The 21,042-nt window shown below is 38.6% G+C and overlaps 2 protein-coding genes across 3 annotated transcripts in view; both read right to left on the reverse strand.

Annotated features, from left to right (window-relative positions):
- Positions 1–787: 787 nt before the first annotated feature.
- On the reverse strand, positions 788–9,523 carry LOC134742090 (spondin-2-like). Its single transcript, XM_063675403.1, has 9 exons — positions 9,436–9,523; positions 8,525–8,686; positions 6,862–7,076; positions 6,081–6,263; positions 5,074–5,283; positions 3,515–3,772; positions 2,900–3,122; positions 1,359–1,504; positions 788–883 (listed from the first exon to the last, which is right to left on the reverse strand). The coding sequence occupies exons 1-9, from the start codon at positions 9,455–9,457 to the stop codon at positions 788–790; spliced, it is 1,515 nt and encodes a 504-aa protein (XP_063531473.1). The 5' UTR covers positions 9,458–9,523.
- Positions 9,524–13,071: 3,548 nt separating this feature from the next.
- Positions 13,072–21,042, reverse strand: part of LOC134746025 (spondin-1-like) — a 33,293-nt gene continuing 25,322 nt past the window's right edge. For both annotated transcript variants that reach the window (XM_063680216.1, XM_063680205.1), the window contains exon 10: positions 13,072–17,627. In XM_063680216.1, coding sequence (XP_063536286.1) covers positions 17,533–17,627 — 95 coding nt within the window. In that variant the 3' untranslated portion in view covers positions 13,072–17,532. The remainder of the gene's footprint in view (positions 17,628–21,042) is intronic.

A 21,042-nucleotide genomic window follows, 5' to 3' on the forward strand; every position in this document is an offset into this window, starting at 1 on the left:
GCAGTATGCGGGCTCGTGTCCTCCGTGGGTCTGCTAGTTCCTTTTACGGAGTTATATCTATCTTTGCTTTCCAAAGAAAACGTTCGGCCAACCAACGCGGTACCGTGACCTATTGAACCACGCAGTATGCGGGCTCGTGTCCTCCGTGGGTCTGATACCTGACCGCCGGTCGACGACCATCCACTGCCGACTGCCCGTCGGCGGCTGTGCCTTGTCGTTGATACGGCCACCACGTACCACCGGAGCACTGCTCGACGGTGGCCTTAAAAAGGTCCTGGTGCAGGCAACTACGGCCAACAAGGCCGCGGAACGACGGGAAGAAAAGCGCACTCCAAGTTATTATTGGCAACTTCCGAAGAAAACGTTCCTCTCGATTAAAGGTTTACTTGACGGAAACAAGGAAAAAAATGAAAAAATATTCGCGGACCACAAAACAGATCTTTCCACGTCAATCTCAAAATCCATCTGACGTCCTCCGAAGAAAACAAATTTCTTCTTTCCGAATCAGAATTGAAATTCAAAATTCAACGCAATTGTAACCTGCCAACATCGAAAATATCTCAATCCAAAAAAAGGTTCCATGTGTTTTAGAGCGCCATCTAAGAGAATTCCGCGCTAACGATAACCCACTAGCCCTCGCATAACAAACAACAAAAAAACCCGAAGAAATACGCAACCTACGTTGATATGGAAGAAGTTCCAAAAACCACCGATAGACGGCAAAAAAATAAAATATGTAGCGAACGCTACAATTTATATTTATAATGATTAAAATCTTAATGCAACTTTATTCACCTGTCGAAGTTTCTTCACAGTCTTCTTCGCACTGTTCAAAGTTGTATTCTTCTATTCCTCTACAGCTTTCTGGTACCTTGTCGTATTCCTGAACAAATAACATAAACTATGTGATAAAGTAATACTAGCATAGTATGAATTTCCTCAAATGATGTTTACGCCTCAAACCCTAATCTGCCGGGCTAGCACATGAGTGTCGCGAGAGTCTCTCGCCGCGACATAGACTACCCGTTAATAAAAGACGGGTAGTCTAACTCGCGGCCCGATACTGTCGCGCCAATCATGTGCTCGGCCTACTGAAAGCCTTTTGTTTCTTTTGTTCAGCGGTTACCAATGCCAATGCTACCGCTACTGACTGAACGGGAACAAACTCGTTTAAAAGAAATTTAACTGTCCTATTTATATGGTTCAAATTTATGTAACAGCTCATAGTCTACAGTATGGAGTTCTTCAAAAAACGAGTGTACAGGTTTTTAAAGGATCGGCAACGCGCATGTAACGCCTCTGGAGCTGCAGGCGGCCATAGGCCGTTATGGTTGGTTGGTATGTAAAATGGTTGTTACCTCTTCGTCCCCATACTCGACAGGATGGTTGTTGACCAAGTGGTACCGTTCCCGCTTGTGCTGCCCTCTGCGCTTGCCGCCCTCGCAGCTGGCAACGCATTCGTCCCAGTCGCTCCAAGCCGACATGGGACACTCCGGTGATGATTCTGGATCCGTTACTAACGATGTTTCACTAAAAATTCGATTTTTATTTTCATTGTAAAATGGCGCATTTACACTGCGTCTATTATTCTGGATCGTCCGCCGCAGCGTAAGTAATGGCTCCTCTACACGATGGCCCAGCGTAGGCCAGTCCAAGGGACGCAGCTATGCGATGAAATGAGATAGCAATATCACTTGCTCCCTCTAACGCATAAATACGAATACATACTTTTAAATCGACACGAGTTTCGAATTACCTATTCGCACATGTATCGTACAACGTTTTACAGTACATATATGGCCCTTTAAATTTTTGACATAGTAACGTAATGTGCTAATTATCGCACTAGTGCGGTAAAGTAGCACCATATGTACTGTAAAATATTTTTTGAGTGAGGGATTTGAAACTTTGTAGTAAGATATTGTGATTTGTGACAGTCAAATGTTACGTTTTGTCAAATTACTAACCCAACTGCATTCTTCTGCACAATGTTCTTGAAAAATTACAAGAACCAACATCAAAATCCTGCGAACGAAGTTGCGGGAAACAGCTAGTTTTTAATAATTTGATGATAATGATTTCGTCTCACCTGGTACTGGAGACAGTTGTTTTTACACTCGATTCTTTATCTTCTTCTGTAACAAAGTTGTTAAAGCTTATGGTTTTTAGGGTTCCGTACCCAAAGGGTAAAAACGGGACCCTATATATTACTAAGAGTCCGCTGTCCGTCTGTCCGTCTGTCACCAAGCTGTATCTCATGAACCGTGATAGCTAGACAGTTGAAATTTTCACAGATGCTGTATTTCTGTTGCCGCTATAACAACAAATACTAAAAACAGAATAAAATGAATATTTAAGGGGGGCTCCCATACAACAAACGTGATTTTTTTGCCGCTTTTTGCGTAATGGTACGGAACCCTTCGTGCGCGAGTCCGACTCGCACTTGGCCGGTTTTTTAAAGTAGGTAAGTACTAGCTACATATGTCATTTTAACATTGAACTATTATTACTAACGTATAGAACCGGCACAGAGAACCAGTATTTTGCGCCACGAGTTGCTGCCGGTTTGGCATCAAACCATAGAAGCGGAGCGTGAATCTCGCAACCTAAACGCGTAAGCGCCATGAATTTTACGGCGCTAACGACGTTTTGATCGTGTGGTACAGGTTGTGATTGCGACAATTTCATTGTTTGGTATGTCTTCTCTACATATAGTAATAATAACTCAATCCATTTTAATAACGTAATAATATCAGTAAACCAGAAGGGGCTACGAGAATGTAGGCTGATCTGAGCTGAGAGTGCTGAGACAGGGTAATTTCCGCGCACATATAGTCTTGAATTTTTAACATTTTAAAGTAATATTTCCTGTTGATCAGCAATGGACTACGCATCTTACCTTCTTCTTTATCTTCTTCTTCTTCTTCTTCAGTGTTGTTGTTATTGCCTTCGCCTTCATCCTCACCGGAGGTCTCAATCTTATTTTTCAAGCAGTCCGGAGTAAGTTTGAATGTTCTTATCAGCTCGAAGTGGAGCTTAGCGAATGGCTTTATTTCTTTGGGAGGGTTTTGGAATTTTACATTGCCTATCGCCTGAGGAGGCATAAGGTTGTCGTTCGCTGACTGTAAGTTTTCAAGGAATACCATTTTAATTTTATTGTATAAATAGTTATATAGCTGAATGTCTTCATCTAGCCGTCTTTGCATAGCTGCAAAGGCCTAGCGAATACCTTCATAGAAGTAAAGGCACGGCAAGGAGTATATAATTAAAACAATAATTGACCTGCATCAGAAAACTGAAAATCCTGAACCATTTTTATAATAAGGTAGACGCCTGAATGCTCGTCACTGTCCCAGTCACATGTCATGTTTAAGTTTACGTGATTAGCAAACGAGGTGACAGACACTTGTTATATATCGGGCATTCATATATGTATCAGCATGTCGAGGACTGAGACTTTTACCTTACGCGCCCGTACCCAGAGTACCTTTAGCGTTAAAGTATTAAGACTTACATTAAAGTCCGATCCCTTGTCGGTTCCCGCATCCAATGGGTAGAGATTATAAGTTATGCTGGGTGTCCACGTATTTGGATTTCTCGCGTTACATAGCTCTAGGTTGGATGCCCCTAAGAACCAATCTGGCGAAGGCAGGATCGCTGTCACTACCGACACAAGGTGGTATTTCTGGTTCACACGGAATATCGCGGAAGTGGCCGCATTTGTAGTGCGGGGCCTAGTTGCCTTGATTATGCTTCGAACACTGTTGCCAATCTGAAATAGTTATTTGTTATACAAGGGTGCAAAGTTGTATTTTACCCGCGAGTGTGGAATTGAAACACGAGAAGTAAAATACATTTGCACCCGTGTGTAACACAAAACTTTTCCCCTCACTATAGCGAGGAAAGTGCAACATCCACAGGCGTTAGATCATCTTCATCACTCATTTTTTTACGATAATACGATATTATAACAGAAATCTCTGGAAGTTATGTATTTTTACGTGTCGGAGTCGGTGAGAAAATTTTTGTTGACAATGTTGACATTTCTGACGATGCGTTTTGAAATTGCATCGACTCAACTTGTGCGTTCAGAATTACATTCAACATTATTTAAAAAAACAAATGTTTCTTATGGAATTTAAGGTTTATGACTTAAAATCATTAAATAAAGCTAAATTTGGTATTGTTTATTAAATTCTCAAAACATTTATTTAATGATAATTAATATTGAACGAACCATTATTATGAGCTTTACGTTTTGTTATCTCTCAAAAGCTACTTAAACACGCTCCATCCAAGGTCAAATTACTTTCCCCACTAGTGGATAAAATGCGTTTTTCCCCGCTTGTTTTAAAGGATAAAAGACGGCTTCCCGAGCTAGTGAGGGGAAAAGGTAATTTAATTAAATGTGTGGTGTTAAGTTAGATAGGTACCTACTATGACCAAATAAAATAATGCAAAACGTCAAATAAAACTATGAAAACGTATTATATCGCGTATATTGATTAAAGGGTTCGAAACGTCGGGATGTATTATAAATTTAATATACGCGATATAATACGTTTTCATAGTTTGATTTCATGAGTAACTATCGCGGTAACCTAAGACAATATAATGCAAAACGTGTTATTAAATCTCCAAATTGCTGAATTTTCTGAATATAACTAGGTAACCAAACACATCGCGCGTCCTTTGGGGTGATAGTCCTAAGTTCGTAGGTTTTTAACTTTTTACCCACGACTCCCACGAGCCACGAGTCGCTTTAAAGGTTTTCTTGTTAGCCTATTTCCCCTTAATCTCCAAAACTCCCGATGTAGTGCTAGCTTCCGGCTAAGCGAAGTTGTCTAAGTCGTCTCGCCATCTCCGTATTGGGTCTTCCCCGTCCAGTGGACGGCGTCCACACGAACACGACACGCCCTTGCAGCATTCGCATGGTGGCTAATATGCTAGCCCACCTATCGGGATGCATGAGGCAGACATGGCCGGCCTAGTCCTATTTGGACCTAGCAGTTTTCTTGCCTTACCAATGCATAAGTTGCCCAACCCATACTCAATTAAGTTAACTTTCAGTACCTTTTCCTGCATATCCAACTCCAGCACTGTGGTATTCCCCTGTTCAGCAAGTGTTTTAACTCCCTCGGAAGCCTCTTTGTTGATGATAAAGATTTTAAAGTTTTTGTTATGTGATGCTCCCACTATATCACTGAATGAGGGCGTACTCGTATTAGACATGGGGTACAAGGGACGGTGGGTATTATAACACCATACGCCTTCGAATGTCACCTGGGAAATAAAATAATTAATCTAGTAAGTAGCTTCCCATAATTGTTGCGTAAGAAAGGTAATCTCCTTTAATAATATCCTATAATCAATGTTGTGTAAGCATGCATTTTCGAACGAGCGAGCGAAGCGAAGTGAAGTTCTTACATTCAACTTGGAACATACGGCTGGCTAGGGGCACGTCCCGGCATTTCGATGTTTTTAAGCTGAACTATCAGAGGATAGTTTGATGGACAATAACTTAAGTAAATATGTTCTAATTTATATTTAGTTTTTGATAGGTATTTTTAATTTTTAGCTTTAGTTATTACAATTGTAGTTAGTTTTAGATTTATTATTTATTTTATGTGTAATTGTTATATTTTTTATTGTAATTTTAAATATCAATCATAAATTGAAGCGTTATTAAGTAGAAGTCAAACAGCTTGGAATATATTCTCTAATTTAAATGAAATTGGGCAAACGTGTAGATGAAGACATTATATTTTAGTCATTAAATTATGAGCAGGCACGATCAAGGTCATCTTGTTTGCAAGAAAGCATACTCCTAGCGCAGACCTTGCAATAAATCGCACGCGGTTTTCGCTATTTTGCCGACTAGGTAGGTGAAAAAGTTAGATCAATTGAATGCAATTGATCTAATTTTTTGGCGAACCGCGAGTACTCAGTTCGGGGCAAACTACTAGTATAAAATCAAGCTTTCGTCAGTTTGTTTCTAAGGGGATCCACATTCCGTATTTAACATTTAACACTTGTCTTCAGACTTTTTATAGGTTTATAGATATAGATTGAAACCACACCTTATACCTGGCCTCTTCACACACAGAGCAGTTAGGGCTTTCGTCCGGCGGCATGTCTTCAAGTTTGCGCACGTCCTCGCACACGCGTCGCGTCAGGCCGCTGTAGTACATGTCGTTTCTGATCGCCACCATTGCGTGGATGGTCACGCAGTCTTGGCCCTTGGGCGGAGCTTTCCATTTAGCCTCGATAAGATGACATTTCAATTCAATTCAATTCAATTCAATTATTTATTTCAGGCACATGCTCATATAATTTGTTAGTAATACAATTAAATTAATCTTAATATGCTAATGTTAGTAAACACACATTAAATTACAAATAAAAATATACATCACATTTTAACTAAGACTGCCACATTCCAAACACTACCGCTGTACATGCAACAGCATCCAGTGGTGTTGGAACGGGCAGTCTAGCCTCTCAGCCAGCACACGCAACAGACTGTTGGAGCATTTGAATAGAGACACTAGCGAAAAGGTCAGCCAAGCTACATATTTCGACTAAGGTGTAGTTTGTGAAGTTGGGGCTTATAGAATTAGAAACTTGGCTCTACGTGAGATCTGATAACTTTTTGACAGTGCAAGCCTTATGGTTTCGTCTTGGCAACAGTTTACATGAAAATGTTTTGGTGGGATACGTATAATAAATACTAAATGCATGACGAAAGTTGATACGTATTTGGTCGTGTTTTACGCGCCTACGTCTATTATAGTGCCTTCCTTCAACACTAGAGAGAGGTACTTATACATTTCATACTTGATTGATTTGACATCAAATTACCTGCACGATATTCTTAGGTACCAAATTAGTCTGAATTACTGTGTTATTGGGACATTCTCGGTCTCCAAATTTCGTCAGCGGATCATCCGGTAATAACTGACCAGCTAAATAAATTTTCGGTTTCCTTTTGTTCTCAGGATTTTCTGCGCTATGCCCCGTCAACCAAATAGTGAAACCTATGAACTTGGCTTTCCCGTCATTAGATTTAAGGATAACTAAAACATAAATTAAATTTTAGCTCAATTAACCTACCTATATAATATTTAGTAATTTTTTTTAAGTAATCAGTCAGTCGCCTTCAGATATATCGGAGCGGCCGAGGTGTTCACAATATCTGAACTCTCACTCTAACGCCCTGACAATAGAAGCGTGTTCAGATATTTGTGAGCGCCTTAGCCGCTCCGATATCTGATGGTGACTGTACATATAATGTGTAAAAATCTCCTAGTCAGCAATATTATAGTGCATATAATGATTATGATATACTTACCTACCGTGAAACATTACAATATTGCCCGCTTTTTTCGATCTTTTCCTTTTTTACGGTTCCGTAGCCAAAGGGTAAAAACGGGACCCTATTACTAAGACTCCGCTGTCCGTCCGTCTGTCTGTCTGTTTGTCCGTCTGTCCGTCTGTCACCAGGCTGTATCTCGTGAACCGTGATAGCTATACAGTATACACACTACACTGAGCATGGCCCGACACGCTTTTGGCTAGTTTTTAGGGTTCCGTACCTCAAAAGGAAAAACGGAACCCTTATAGGATCACTCGTGCGTCTGTCTGTATGTCTGTCTGTCCGTCTGTCACAGCCTATTTTCTCCGAAACTACTGGACCAATTAAGTTGAAATTTGGTACACATATGTAAGTTTGTGACCCAAAGATGGACATGTAACGCAAACAAATTAATTTTTAACACGGGGGCCACTTTTGGGGGGTAAATGAGAAAATTAAAAAATAAAGTTTGTCAAACTATATCGTGTTACATATCAAATGAAAGAGCTCATTGTGAGAATCTCAAATATATTTTTTATATAATTTTAGAAAAAACAGTTTAGAAGTTATTCAAGAAAATAGGCAAAAAATGACCATTCCCCCCTTTATCTCCGAAACTACTGGGCCAAAAATTTTGAAAAAAATATACAAAATAGATCTTTACCTATAGGTCACCGGAAATCCTATTAGAAATGTACAGTCAAGCGTGAGTCGGACTTAATTACTTAGTTTTTGATCCGACCCCTACGGGTTTTTTAGTCATTTCGCATAAAAAATATATACTTTAAAGTGTGTAATGTACGGAACCCTTGAAACGCGAGTCCGACTCGCACTTGGCCGGTTTTTTTATTATTCGATTCGGATGATTCCTACGGTCTATGCACAAAAACCGACCAAATGGGAGCCCCACTTCATTCTGTTTTTAGAATTCTTGTTAATGTTGTTATAGCGGCAACAGGAATACATCATCTGTGAAAAATTCAACGTTTCATGCCTGCATGGTGACAGACGGACGGACGGACAGCGGAGTCTTAGTAATAGGGTCCCGTTTTTACCCTTTGGGTACGGAACCATAAAAAGGGTGAGATGTGGTGGAAAACAAGGTATCTTTCTATAGGGTTAGTAGGTAGGTAATATATCTATAAATAAATATGTAATACAAAACTTTACCGGTGTAAGTTCCTTCTGGTACATAATTATCCACAGGAGGATTAATATCGATTATATAGCGGTCATCAGGAGGCAAAGCGGGCGTCTTAATGCCTAAAGGTACTCTGCAACTTTCGTCGCACAGGACACTTTGTAATAGTATAATGATGAAGAAAGGAAAATCTGAAAGTCGAAATAAAAAAAATTGTCGAAGTAAAGAAATAAGTCATGGTTAACTGTTAGAGATCCTTTAAATGGATAAGTTCGCCTTTGTACTAATGTTGTGTTTTTTTCCTGTTTTGTTTTTCTTTTTTGTACAATACAGTGTTTTACTACTAATATGCACTACTTATTGAATTAGGTATTAATTTTGTCATTTTGTATGTAAATCATAATACACAATAATAATAATAAGGTAAGATGTGTTGATGTGTTATGGTAATTCCAAGTAGGTAGGAACTTCAGAATGTCGGGTAATACCGAAAAACATGTATTTTCTAGGTACTTCGGTGGCAAACAAGCATACGGCCCGCCTGATGGTAAGCAGTTTCCGTAGCCTATGGACGCCAACAACTCCAGAGATACTTATCAATCATATTATAGTCCATTTTCCAAATAACCCGACAATCTGAAACTTAATCGGTATTACCTACCCGAATAAAGACACACACACACACACGACACACACATGTACACGATGAAACCCGGCCACGCATGATGTGGTCAATCTTTAAAATGAATGTACATTTTCAAGTAGCACTTTTCCTTTAATAATAAATGATATATATCATTTAAGCCCGCCATTTGTGAATTGCAAATAATAAGTGTAGTTTCATGTACCTATGGCTATGGCTGAATAGAATAAAAGATATCTCTCTCAGAAAAAAAAAGGAATATATATATAATCAAAATATAGGCAACAAATTACTTACCGATATTGAACGACTTAAGCATTTTGGAAACCTTTTCGTATGAACTTTTGATCACTCGTTGTAACCATTTGAAAGGACAGCACACAAATGCCGCATGACACTAAATATAAACGCCTTCATTAGCAGCATTACATTGTTAAACTGTAATGTATACTTTATCGTCCGCATCCTCATACACCTAATAAAGATCCCTTGGTTACTTGCTGATGTTATTCATACAGTTATTATGAATCAAACGAACGAATGAAACGAATAGAGTTGGAATTTTGGATTGGTAAAGTTATGCAATTTTTTACTTATACGAGGGGGAATCAGAAATTCCTTAGTTTTGTTTTTAGGGTTCCGTATCCAAAGGGTAAAAACGGGACCCTATGTTAATAAAACTCCGCTGTCCGTCCGTCTGTCTGTCTGTCCGTCTGTCACCAGGCTGTATCTTTAATTTTCACAGATGATGTATTTCTGTTGCCGCTATAACAACAAATACTAAAAACAGAATAAAATAAATATTTAAGTGGGGCTCCCATACAACATGTGATTTTTTTGCCGTTTTTTGCGTAATGGTACGGAACCCTTCGTGCGCGAGTCCGACTCGCACTTGGCCGGTTTTTTATTCTGAGCTGGCACTATGACTACAGACGTATTTTAGACAGTTGTTTTTTTTCAACTGTTCTCGCCATTAAATTGTACGAGCAAATGAGTCTTTTCTGAAAGAAGCTGACTAAAACGTTCAATTATGGAAAAAAATGAGTTACGAGCTTACGTCCCTGAATAACTAAATTAATAGGATCACAATCAAATATCTAGCAGACCCTTGAGATTTCATTTGGTAGTGTACATTCGATAATAACAGATGTTTTAGGTTTTAAAAAAGTTTCAGCAAGATGGGTTCCGCAAATTGTGCTTTTCCACCACGACAATGCTCCGGCTCATCGGTCACAGATGGCTCTCACTGCTATCCGCCGGGCTGTTTTCGATATCTTTGACCATCCGCCCTACTCGCCAGACTTAGCTCCGAGTGATTTCCACTTATTTCCAAAATTAAAGGAGTACATTCGAGGAACTAAATTTGACGACGACATCAACAAGGTCATGCGTGCTGTAGAGGAGTTTTTCGAGACCCAAGAAAAAACTATTTTTAAGGAAAAAAAAATTAAAAACGATACGTATACTAACTAAATGTATAGAACAACAAGGAAATTATGTAGTAATTATGTACCCTCCGTACATATATTGACTATATTTTTGACATTGATATTGGACAATTATTTTCTCTGCGTCGTGTATTAGAGTATTAGAGTATTATATATTATATTATTACATACTATTAGAGTACTTTAAAAAGTTTAATATTTTTCATACAATACTAATACATTAAATCATTTTACGGTTTAGACTCACTTGTTTTAGTCACTCACGCGACATGTTAAACAAGTAAAACAAGCGAGTCTAAACCGTAATAGTACATTTTACAACTAGTGTGAAAAGACATTTCACACGTGTTGTAAACGACGTTTTTTAATACAATTGCGAAAAAGTAATAAATTAATATATCATTAGTAGAATCATACCACCAAACCAAACCAAAACCAAAAGTACCTATACAGCTAAGATACGCGAGCTGCCGCAGCCCGCGATACCTTCATACTCGTGCGCGCCCCGGCCGCGGCCGCCGCGGGCCCGGCGCGGGTTGGTTAACGACACCTCCTCATAACTCATGAGGCCCTGGTACCTGCTCCGCGCTAAATTCAATTTTAACTGCGTTTCGAAAGTATAGTTTGGAACTAAAAAGTAAAAAGCACGAGCAATTGAGCTTCTCACACGCTACGCAGCCACAAAAAGTACCACTTTTTGAGCAACTGGTACCAGGGCCTCATGAGTTATGAGGAGGTGTCGTTGACCAACCCGCGCCGGGCCCGCGGCGGCCGCGGCCGGGGCGCGCACGAGTATGAAGGTATCGCGGGCTGCGGCAGCTCGCGTATCTTAGCTGTATGGGTACTTTTGGTTTTGCTTTGGTTTGGTGGTATGATTCTACTAATGATATATTAATTTATTATTTTTTCGCAATTGTATTAAAAAACGTCGTTTACAACACGTGTGAAATGTCTTTTTCATTTCTCATGCTCTGAAAGAGGGTCATTGTTGTTCTAAAAGGTGCGCAGAAAATGATACGTGTCTGCACTAGAGCATTTTACGTTCGAAGTACGACTTTTTTAATTTTTTTACGATACGCAATTGAAATTTGAGTTTAAATGGATTTGTAATAAATTTTTCATTTTGATATTTGACTCTCCATTCCATAAATAACGATACTTTTGTCTGAATTGTTAATTGAAAGTACCCTCAAGAAATACTATAAAAATGTATACTTAGTCATGTTTTAAAAAAAATACATGCATTTTACTTTCCTCGTATTCGAAATGAAAAGTAGAGTGTTTAACTCGGGTGAAAGGCATCATTTCTGCCTCGGACTATTGGCGCTCTCACTGCATTCGAGCGCCAAAATACCTCGGCAGAAATGAGTGCCTTTCGTCCCTTGGTTAACAATCTACTATTTACCACTCGTACCGAGTCTTGCCACTCGCTTTCAGCTCGTGGCAAGATACCTCGGTACTAGTGGTAAAAAGACATTCTTTTCACACTAGTTGTAAAATGTACTTGTTAGTATGTCTCACAACAGTTTCAATTCGAATACTAATACACTCTAGCTTAAAAAATATATTTTTTAATACAGTTGCTCAAAAAGTGCTACTTTACGTAGCTGTTTAGTGTGCGGAAAGTTGGTTTTCGCGAACTAGTGCTTTTTACTTTTCCAATTTTTTTAAATTTATTCTTGTTCCAATTCATGACTACTTATTGATGAGTGTTAATATTAGTTTCCTTTAAACGTCGTAATCAACATAAAACCCTACTATTAATGTAAGAATACGAAAAATATACATATTTTGTATTTTATTACTTACCTCTTCATCATTATAACACGTCTATTTTTTTATATATGAATATTGAAAACCGTTCTTAATAAGTTGTCTGAATGGAACGGAACGCCTGTCAAAGAGGAGGCATTTTTTCTTTCTGCTTTAAGTTTCCAAAGGCAACATTCGATATTGTTTTTATAAATGTACGATACACAAATAATTGTAATTAACGATATTTGGGTAATAATAATAATAATAAGCCCGCAGGGTAGCTTGTGGCGAGCTGTTGGGGAGTGACGACCCTACGGACCCGAGTGCTCCAGAGTCGGTCGGGGTCTCCGTCTCCGGCGTGCCTTCGTCGGTCGGAGTGGACCCCAAGGGGACCCGCAGGACTCTCAGCTCTGGCTTGCCTTCATTGGCCGTCCAGAGGGGAGTCGTAAGAGCTATATGCTCCAGGGGTGGAAGTGAAAGATGCATAAGACGCGAGTTGGCACAGTGGGTGTTAACAGTCACTGGGTAGAAAGCGGCGCACACCTCTCGACACCCCTGAGCCGCTCACACCGGTGTTGCTCCTGGTCGTCTTCACGACGGCAGTTTCAGGGGTCCATCTAGTCAGCGGCAAGTCACCACCTGCCTCGATAACGTGTTTTAACATTGTTATGGCAGGTGTCCGGACTTCTTTACAATAGCCCCGTCTCATTGTCCACCCAAACTTCAATCCATAGACCGGTATACTGTTCACTTTTTCTACAATAGTCCCAATGCCTGCTGCGACCGGTTCATGGGTGTCTATTGTTGCGCCTGTGAACGGGTTCCAGCAGGCGTTCTACATGACATTAAAGCTCTCCAAGGGGCCTCTACGTGTTGGATCTATATCCCCACGCAAGCCTATCAAAAGACCGGGATGCATAGGCCCGTGATATCCAAGGAGATACAAATAATAATAATAATAAGGGACAGGTGCCATAGTATTTCCATAGACCCGGTAACCAGTACACTAGCATCTCAATTAACACAATAGCCTAGTTTATTTTGTTTCGTATCATTGCAATAGTCCTGCACTAACCGGGGCTTGTCCTTGGGTGCACTACTATAGTGCATACAGGGATAATCGTCGGTTGGTGTCACATCACCTTGTCACATCACATTGTCTTTTTACAATGGGCCTCTGCGCACGCCTTCCAAATGTCCGGGACCCCATGGTCCCGAGATTATGTAAAGGACGAACATAATAATAATTAATAAATCTTTATTGATCAAAACATACATGGTACATATGCTGTTGGAGCCCTGGAGACTGCGTTAGTTTACACTGTGTTGCAGCCCCAGTGTTTGCCCGTATTATATAATCAGTTAGAATTATAAAGATCCATTAGACTTAACTTGTAACATAAAATATTTAATATATAATTTAGGTACAAACAATAATATAGCGGGAAGGCTATTCAAAAACTTGCATGCATTTGTGTGTGTGTGTATGTGTGTGTGTGTGTATGTGTGTGTGTACTAATCCTAACATCCAAATAATCCCTGGCTTAATAGTTTCTCAGTCTCATCATAATTCATAGAACACAACCATGTCCAAATAGTTTCGTTAAAAGCATGATTAGATAATGTTTTTATAGTTTTATGTTCCATTTTTATTTTATTATATATTAATGGTGGGGCGCTATAATTGATGTTTCTTCTGGCAAATTTAGTTTTGCATTTCGGAATAGGACAGCGCTCAATACGCTTGTGGCATGTCGATAGCGTTGGGGCTACTTTGTGGTGATATCTTTTTAGGCATTGCATGATGTATAATTTACGCACCGTGGGAACCATAGTCATGTTATATATTCGGTAGTAGGATAGCGGAAAGGTAGGTATAGCATGACCTTTAAGAGAGCTCGCTGGGCTCTTTCTGCCTCAATCATGTGAGTCTTAGCAGCACCACCCCAAGGGCAAATACAGTAATTCACAATGCATTCTCCTAGTGCTTTATATGTTTTAATTAACAATTGTTTGTTTGCCACGCTTCTTATATTTCTGAAAGCATATATGAGTTTCCGAACTCTAGAAGCAACGACAGTAATGTGATGATTCCATTTTAGATGTGCATCGATCTGTACTCCTAAGTATTTGAGATGATCAGTACGTTTCAGTAGGGCACAATTACAGTCCGTGGAGATATTTCTGTTGCATGGGTAAGTGTGTATAGTCACTTTAAAATCTTTCCCTGGTTTAGTGGCTGCTGTTTTACTAAAACAATTGTAATTTGTTTTGGTTATATTGAGTGAGAGCAAAGAATCTTCCAACCAAGAGGTGACTAGCCTAAGGCCATTTTCTGCAAGCGCACGTACTCCTCCCCAACTTTACCGTGGAATAATAGCACTGTGTCGTCTGCAAACATGAGCGTTTCGCAACCTACTATGTTATTTTTACACAGGCCGTTCACGTAAATAAGAAAAAGAGTTGGAGCCAGGGTACTGCCCTGAGGGACGCCGTACTCGATAGGAATCCATTCACTACTAATTCTGTTGATGCATGTACATTGCATTCTCCCTGTTAGATAGTCTGTGAAGAATTCAAGTGCAAGACCCCTTATACCTATATTCTCTAATCGTGCTAACAAAATTGGGATTGATACGGTATCAAACGCCTTCTGTAAATCGAGAAACACCCCCAGGCATTTTTTTCCATTATCTAAATGTTCCGTAATAGCGGTAGAAAGATGGAGTACGGCATCTTCAGTCGAGGTTTTTGCTCGAAACCCATACTGGTTGCTGCCTAGAAGGGAGTTTCTCTCCAAAAAGCTCTTGAGACGTTTATTCACGAGTTTCTCAATTATTTTAGATATTGTTGATATTAATGCTATGGGTCTGTAGTTACTAGGAAGATTTTTGCTCCCACTCTTGAATACTGGTGTAACTTTGGCTCGCTTAAAAAGATCTGGAAATACTCCCGTTGAAAAACAAAGATTACTATAGATAAGTTATTGGTTCTAGTATGGACAGCCTAAGTATTTTGAGCATATCTGAGGTAATGCCATCCTCACCAGGAGCACTACCAGACTTTAGTGATAGTATAGTGGCAGAAATTTCCGCACTATCTGTGGGAAAGAGAAAGAAGGAGTTAGAACTTGCGTAACTATCATCTAGGCTTTTAGATGCCAGTAGAGCGTCTGTGGTGTTGAGATTATTTAGCGTAGCGTCAGCGAGTGTTTTGCGGATTGATGTGAAATATTTATTAACTTTGTTTAAGGATTCAGTTACATTTTAATCTATTTCTAATAATTCTTCGGCGTGATTTGTGTTTGTGCTTAGATTACATACATCTTTGATAACTTTCCAGGTATTTTTTATATCACCATCATATATTTTTTTTATTTGAGACTCGTAATATTCCTTTTTCAACGATTTTATCAATTTGTTACATATATTCCTATATTTACAGTATTCGTTTCTTAACCTGGAATCGTCGGGTGCTCGAGTTAAGTTACGTTGCAATTTATTTCTTTTACGTATGGATCGAACTACACTTTCAGTTATCCACGGCTTTAATGGTTTCCTCTTTTTGGGTATGGTTTGTGCACAGGAGTTTACATCAATAGCTGATTTTATTTTGTTCACTAATAATTCAGCGGCCAGGTTAGCATTAGACACGTAGTAGTCCAAGTTTCAAGAGCAAGTGTTTCACTAATGGCTTTATAATTATATTTAATTTTACGGTAAGACCTCGAAGCATTGGTGCAAGCTCCGTCAGAGACGGTTAGTAAAACAGGGCAGTGGTCGGTACGGTGATCAAATATATATGTGGACCAAGTATTATTACACTTTACCATGCAATGGTCAATACAAGAGTTAGGGCCCGCTGTTGGCTTATGCTATACAGCATTAGTGTAAGGTAGTTAGCACCCTGGCTCGTAATCTGTCCTGGTAAAATATTTATGTTTATATCCCCCACAAATATTACGTTTGGTGTGTGTATATTATGCAAGATTGAATCGAGGGAGTTCAGGTATGCATCTGGATTGCAGTAGCAAGGTGGTTGATAGGAGCAGACTAGTGTGTACGCTTTATTAACCTCTATCACCAAGCAGTTACCATCTTTAACCGCGGGTTCTTGTGAATGCGCACTATGTTTGCTGTGCACATAGACTACGACACCATCGTTTTTGTTAAGTTCAATTTTGGTGTAGTGTAGGTTGTACTCAGTAATATTAAGTGGCGCACGTGAGTCACTGATCCAGCATTCAGTAAGTACCAGAACCTCAACCGCAATATCAAAACACGAGACGAACACCAAAAATTTATCTAAATTGTAGTTTAAACTACGTATATTTACTGTTAACACAGTAAAATTATTGAAATTGCCAAATTGTGAATAGTCTGCAGGCTCCCCTAGTTTGTAACAATTAGTACTGCCGTGTTTATCTATATCATCCTGTAAATTGTTTAATGTTGTTTGACTATCGAATGTTATATCTGGGTAGAACTGGAGCAAAATCCTTGATCAGTATAGAAACTTTAGTAGTTAGTGCTTTTGGGTTTAAGTAACAGTGTAAGACTGAGATGTATGAGAGGTGCAGGTTTGTTTTGGTAGATTGTTTGCGCGAGTTGTAGATTTGTGTAATTTGAATATTTTTGTGTGTAGGTAGAGTTAATTGCCATTTTGTAGCCCGATTGTGTAAATATCTTAACATATATAATTTTTTTTTTTATAATAATAGTACAATGTTTTATATGTACAATTGTTTCTGTCTTATAGAACATGCATTAAAAAAAAAACTTTCATTGAAGTGGGTTCAATAATAATAACACCCAGCTAAAAAAAAACACCTCTTCATAATGTCAATGTCAATGATGTCACAGAATTAATAATATAAAAGTTTCGAATTCCTTACTTGTTGTTTTTCTTATTTTTTCGCAACTGTATTAAAAAACGTCGTTCGATACCCGTGCGGAAATGTCATTCTTGGAAGGAATGACATACTTTCCGCAATAGCATCGAATTGTACTATTACTGACTATGTTATATGTATACCATATAAGTATATGGAAAGCGGTAGGCATGCAGGTATAGTTGGATTTTTTAAGATGTCCGATTATTACTTAAGAGCTCTTTCTAGAATTCGGACTTTTTATATTTAAACTATAGTGATTAATATGTTATCTTAAATTAAATCTAGTTAGAACATAGTTTACAACAAAGATCTGATGTTCTTTTTGTTGAAAAGTTCTCGTTTTCTTGAGCCCCACGGATGTCCCGGAATGATCATGTTCCGTCTACGTTCAGCTGAAATCAAAACAAATGGGTATATGTACCTACGTTTTAATTACATATCAGAGGCCCTGCCGCGAAAATCAAAAATCGAAATTTCGTTATCTGCCTCTATCGAGCGTAGGTATTCGAGTTATAGAGATGCAGATATAGTAGATTGTCAAAGGACAAAATCTATGTTTATTATTAAGTACTAACGTAGGCTAGGATCAACTAACACTCATTGGACCATTTGTTGTCTGGAATAAAATAATATAAATAAATAAAATAAACACCCGAATAAAACACTACTAAGTTTTTTTTTAAAGCATTTCTTGAGGGTACTTTCAATGAACCATTTAGGTAAAAAGTATCATAATTTATGGAACGGGGAGTTAAATATCAAAGTGGAAATTGTATAACAAATCTATTTAAAACCAAATTTCAATTGCTTATCGTAAAAAAATTAATAAAATCGTACTTGGAAAATAAAATGCTCTAATGCAGAAACGTATCACTCGCTGCACACTTTTTGGAACAACCCAACTTTTGTACAGGGTAAAACAAAACCAAAGCCGAAATATAGTATTTTATACAATCGTGATATAATAGAGAGCTTTTCAGTCGAGTAGAAGCTTGCTGAGTTGCTTAAGTAAGGTACGACATTAAAAAGCTTGATTATATCACTATTGTATACAATACTTTACAATGCATGTGCTGGAAAAGTGCGTTTCCTACGGAGCCATATCATGCGGAAAGTACAACTTTTCCGCACTAGTGCTTTTTGTTTTCAATTTATTTTTTACAGTACATATGGTGCTACTTTCTCGCACTTATAAGTAATATAATGCCAAATAGCACGTAAGGTTTATCTGTTAGTGCTGTCTGATTGATATAAATAAATAAACAATTATTATTATTATTAAACTAGTGCGGAAAAGAGCACTTTTCCGCACTAGTGCTTTTTGTTTTCAATTTTTTAATAATTAAACTTATTTGCCATTATATGTTTTTTTTATTTACTCGCACAATGCATAGTAAAACATTATATGATACACGTGCGTAAAGATGATTTCCGCACTTGTTGCATAAATAGCTATTTTCTACGAGACAAAAAATAATACTTTCAACTAGTAGAATCATATAGGTAAACAAACCAAAAGTATACAGCTAAGATACGCGAGCTGCCGCAGCCCGCGATACCTTCATACTCGTACGCGCCCTGGCCACCGGGGCCCGCCCGGCGCCCCCGGCGGGTTGGTCAACGACACCTCGTAACTCATGAGGCCCTGGTACCTGCTCCTTGCTAAATTCAATTTTAAGACAGTTTCTTTCTTCTTTCTCGGTTTTGGCCACCGTAGCCTATGGAGACTAACAAGCAACGCTAAGCGGTTTTCGTAGGGTATGGATGTTGCTATATGAAGGGTGTCACATGCTCGTTTCTGACTTATGAAGCAATGTTTCTACTACAACATAAAATAAAATATTTTTGTTGGCCAACCAGATGCAACGCAGCAGCGTGTTTAAGTAGGCTAATTTGCATTGAATCGAGTCTCCACAAGAAATATTTTATCGAAATGTATGAAGTTGTACAAATTAATGTACAAAAAGGGCGTGGCTTGGGACCAAAAGGGGCGTGGCCAAAATGGGCGTGACTTGGATTAAAAATGGACATGGCACAAAAGGGCGTGGTTCGGGACCAAAATGGGCGTGGCCAGCAAGGGGCGTGGCAAAAAGGCCGTGGCTTAGCAAAGGGGCGTGGTTTGGGTGTGGTCCCTCCCCCCACCCCACCCCCGCTGGGCTGGGGTGCGCTGGAACTCTCATATTTACCCTACTAAGGTCAAAATTAAATTTAAAAAAGCTGGAAAAGTAAAAAGCACTAGTTCGCGAAAACCAACTTTCCGCACGCTAAGCAGCTACGTAAAGTAGCACTTTTTGAGAGCAACTGTATTAAGGGGATCCCATGCCCCAATGACCTTCGATTTGAATCCCTTAGTTTTCTAATGTTTTTTGTAGCTTATCATATTAACAGCAACGGATTTTAGCAATATAGTATCCCATATTTACTTCAAAGTTCATTGTTTTCGAAATATTTGGCATATAAGTTGAACAATTTTAGGCCAAAAAACTGGTTTTCTGGCCATAACTTTTGTGTTAATTAGTTTAAAATTAAAACCCTAGACAAATTTTTAGAGACGTCTAAGACGAACCCAAATATGTAGATTTCGTATAAGTCAGATCTTTCACAGCAATCGAGATACGAAAATAGTTATTTGTTATACAAGGGCGCAAAGTTGTATTTTACCCGCGAGTGTGGAATTGAAACACGAGCAAGCGAAAGGATTCTATAGCTGAACCACGAGCGAAGCGAGTGGTTCTAAAATAGAATCCTGAGCGTAGCGACAACACACAACACAAAACTTTTCACCTCACTATAGCGAGAAAAGCGCAACATCCACAGGCGTTAAATCATCTTCATCACTGAAATCACTAATTTTTTTACGATATTATAACAAAAAACTCTGGAAATTCTGTATTTTTACGTGAGAAGTATTTAAGTAAAAATTTTGTTGACAATGTTGACATTTCTGACGTATGACATGTCAATGATGCGTTTTGAAATTGCATCGACTCAACTTGTGCGTTCAGAATTATATTTAACATCATTATTAAAAAACAAACGTTTCTTATGGAACTTTTAAGGTTTACGACATAAAATCATTAAATAAAGCTAAATTTGGTATTTTTTATTAGATTCTCAAACCATTTGTTCAATGATAATTAATATCGAACGAACCATTATTATGAGCGTTTTACGTTTTGTTATCTGTCAAGCTACTTAAACATGCTCCATCCAAGGTCAAATTACTTTCCCCACTAGTGGATAAAATGCGTTTTTCCCCGCTTGTTTTTAAGGATAAAAGACAACTTTCCGAGCTAGTGAGGGGAAAAAGTGTTTTTTTAGACAATGTTTAAAACAATCATAAATAAATAAGTATTAATTTTTCTCACAATCCGGTAGACAAAAATGGAGATAAAAGATTGAAGAACCGATAGCCGCTTGTCTTATAATTCTATGTGTAGTGCAAAAGTAGGAGATACGATTCAAAACTTGTCAAAAATCGATGAAAACCTCAGGTAGCCCCTTAAAATAGTACATTACTACAGAGGCCGGGAAGGAAGGGGTTGCCGGCCGAATAGAATATAGTTATGAGGCCGACAACCCGTTTTCACGCCGATGTATGTATAGTGCTTTTCTCAAACGTTTAATGTAGGTATATAGTTTGTCAAAGGACTGTCTTATTTCAAACATAGACAGAGAGAATCATACTATCTTTGTCTTACACTAGTACTAACACCCAAAAGAAAAGGATGAGTATAGTTTTTTTTGTTCTTATTTACTGACAAGATTTGCTTGACCAACTATATATAAAAATCAAATATCGTTTAT

The sequence above is a fragment of the Cydia strobilella genome, chromosome 1, assembly GCF_947568885.1.
Source record: "Cydia strobilella chromosome 1, ilCydStro3.1, whole genome shotgun sequence".
Lineage (NCBI taxonomy): Eukaryota > Metazoa > Arthropoda > Insecta > Lepidoptera > Tortricidae > Cydia > Cydia strobilella.

Coding starts and splice junctions, on each gene's coding strand:
- LOC134742090 (XM_063675403.1), bottom strand. CDS start 9,457: ATGCTTAAGTCGTTCAATATCG. Junction 8,687..9,435: donor GCTTAAGTCGTTCAATATCG/GTAAGTAATTTG, acceptor TTCGACTTTCAG/ATTTTCCTTTCTTCATCATT. Junction 884..1,358: donor TCGAGTATGGGGACGAAGAG/GTAACAACCATT, acceptor TTATTTGTTCAG/GAATACGACAAGGTACCAGA.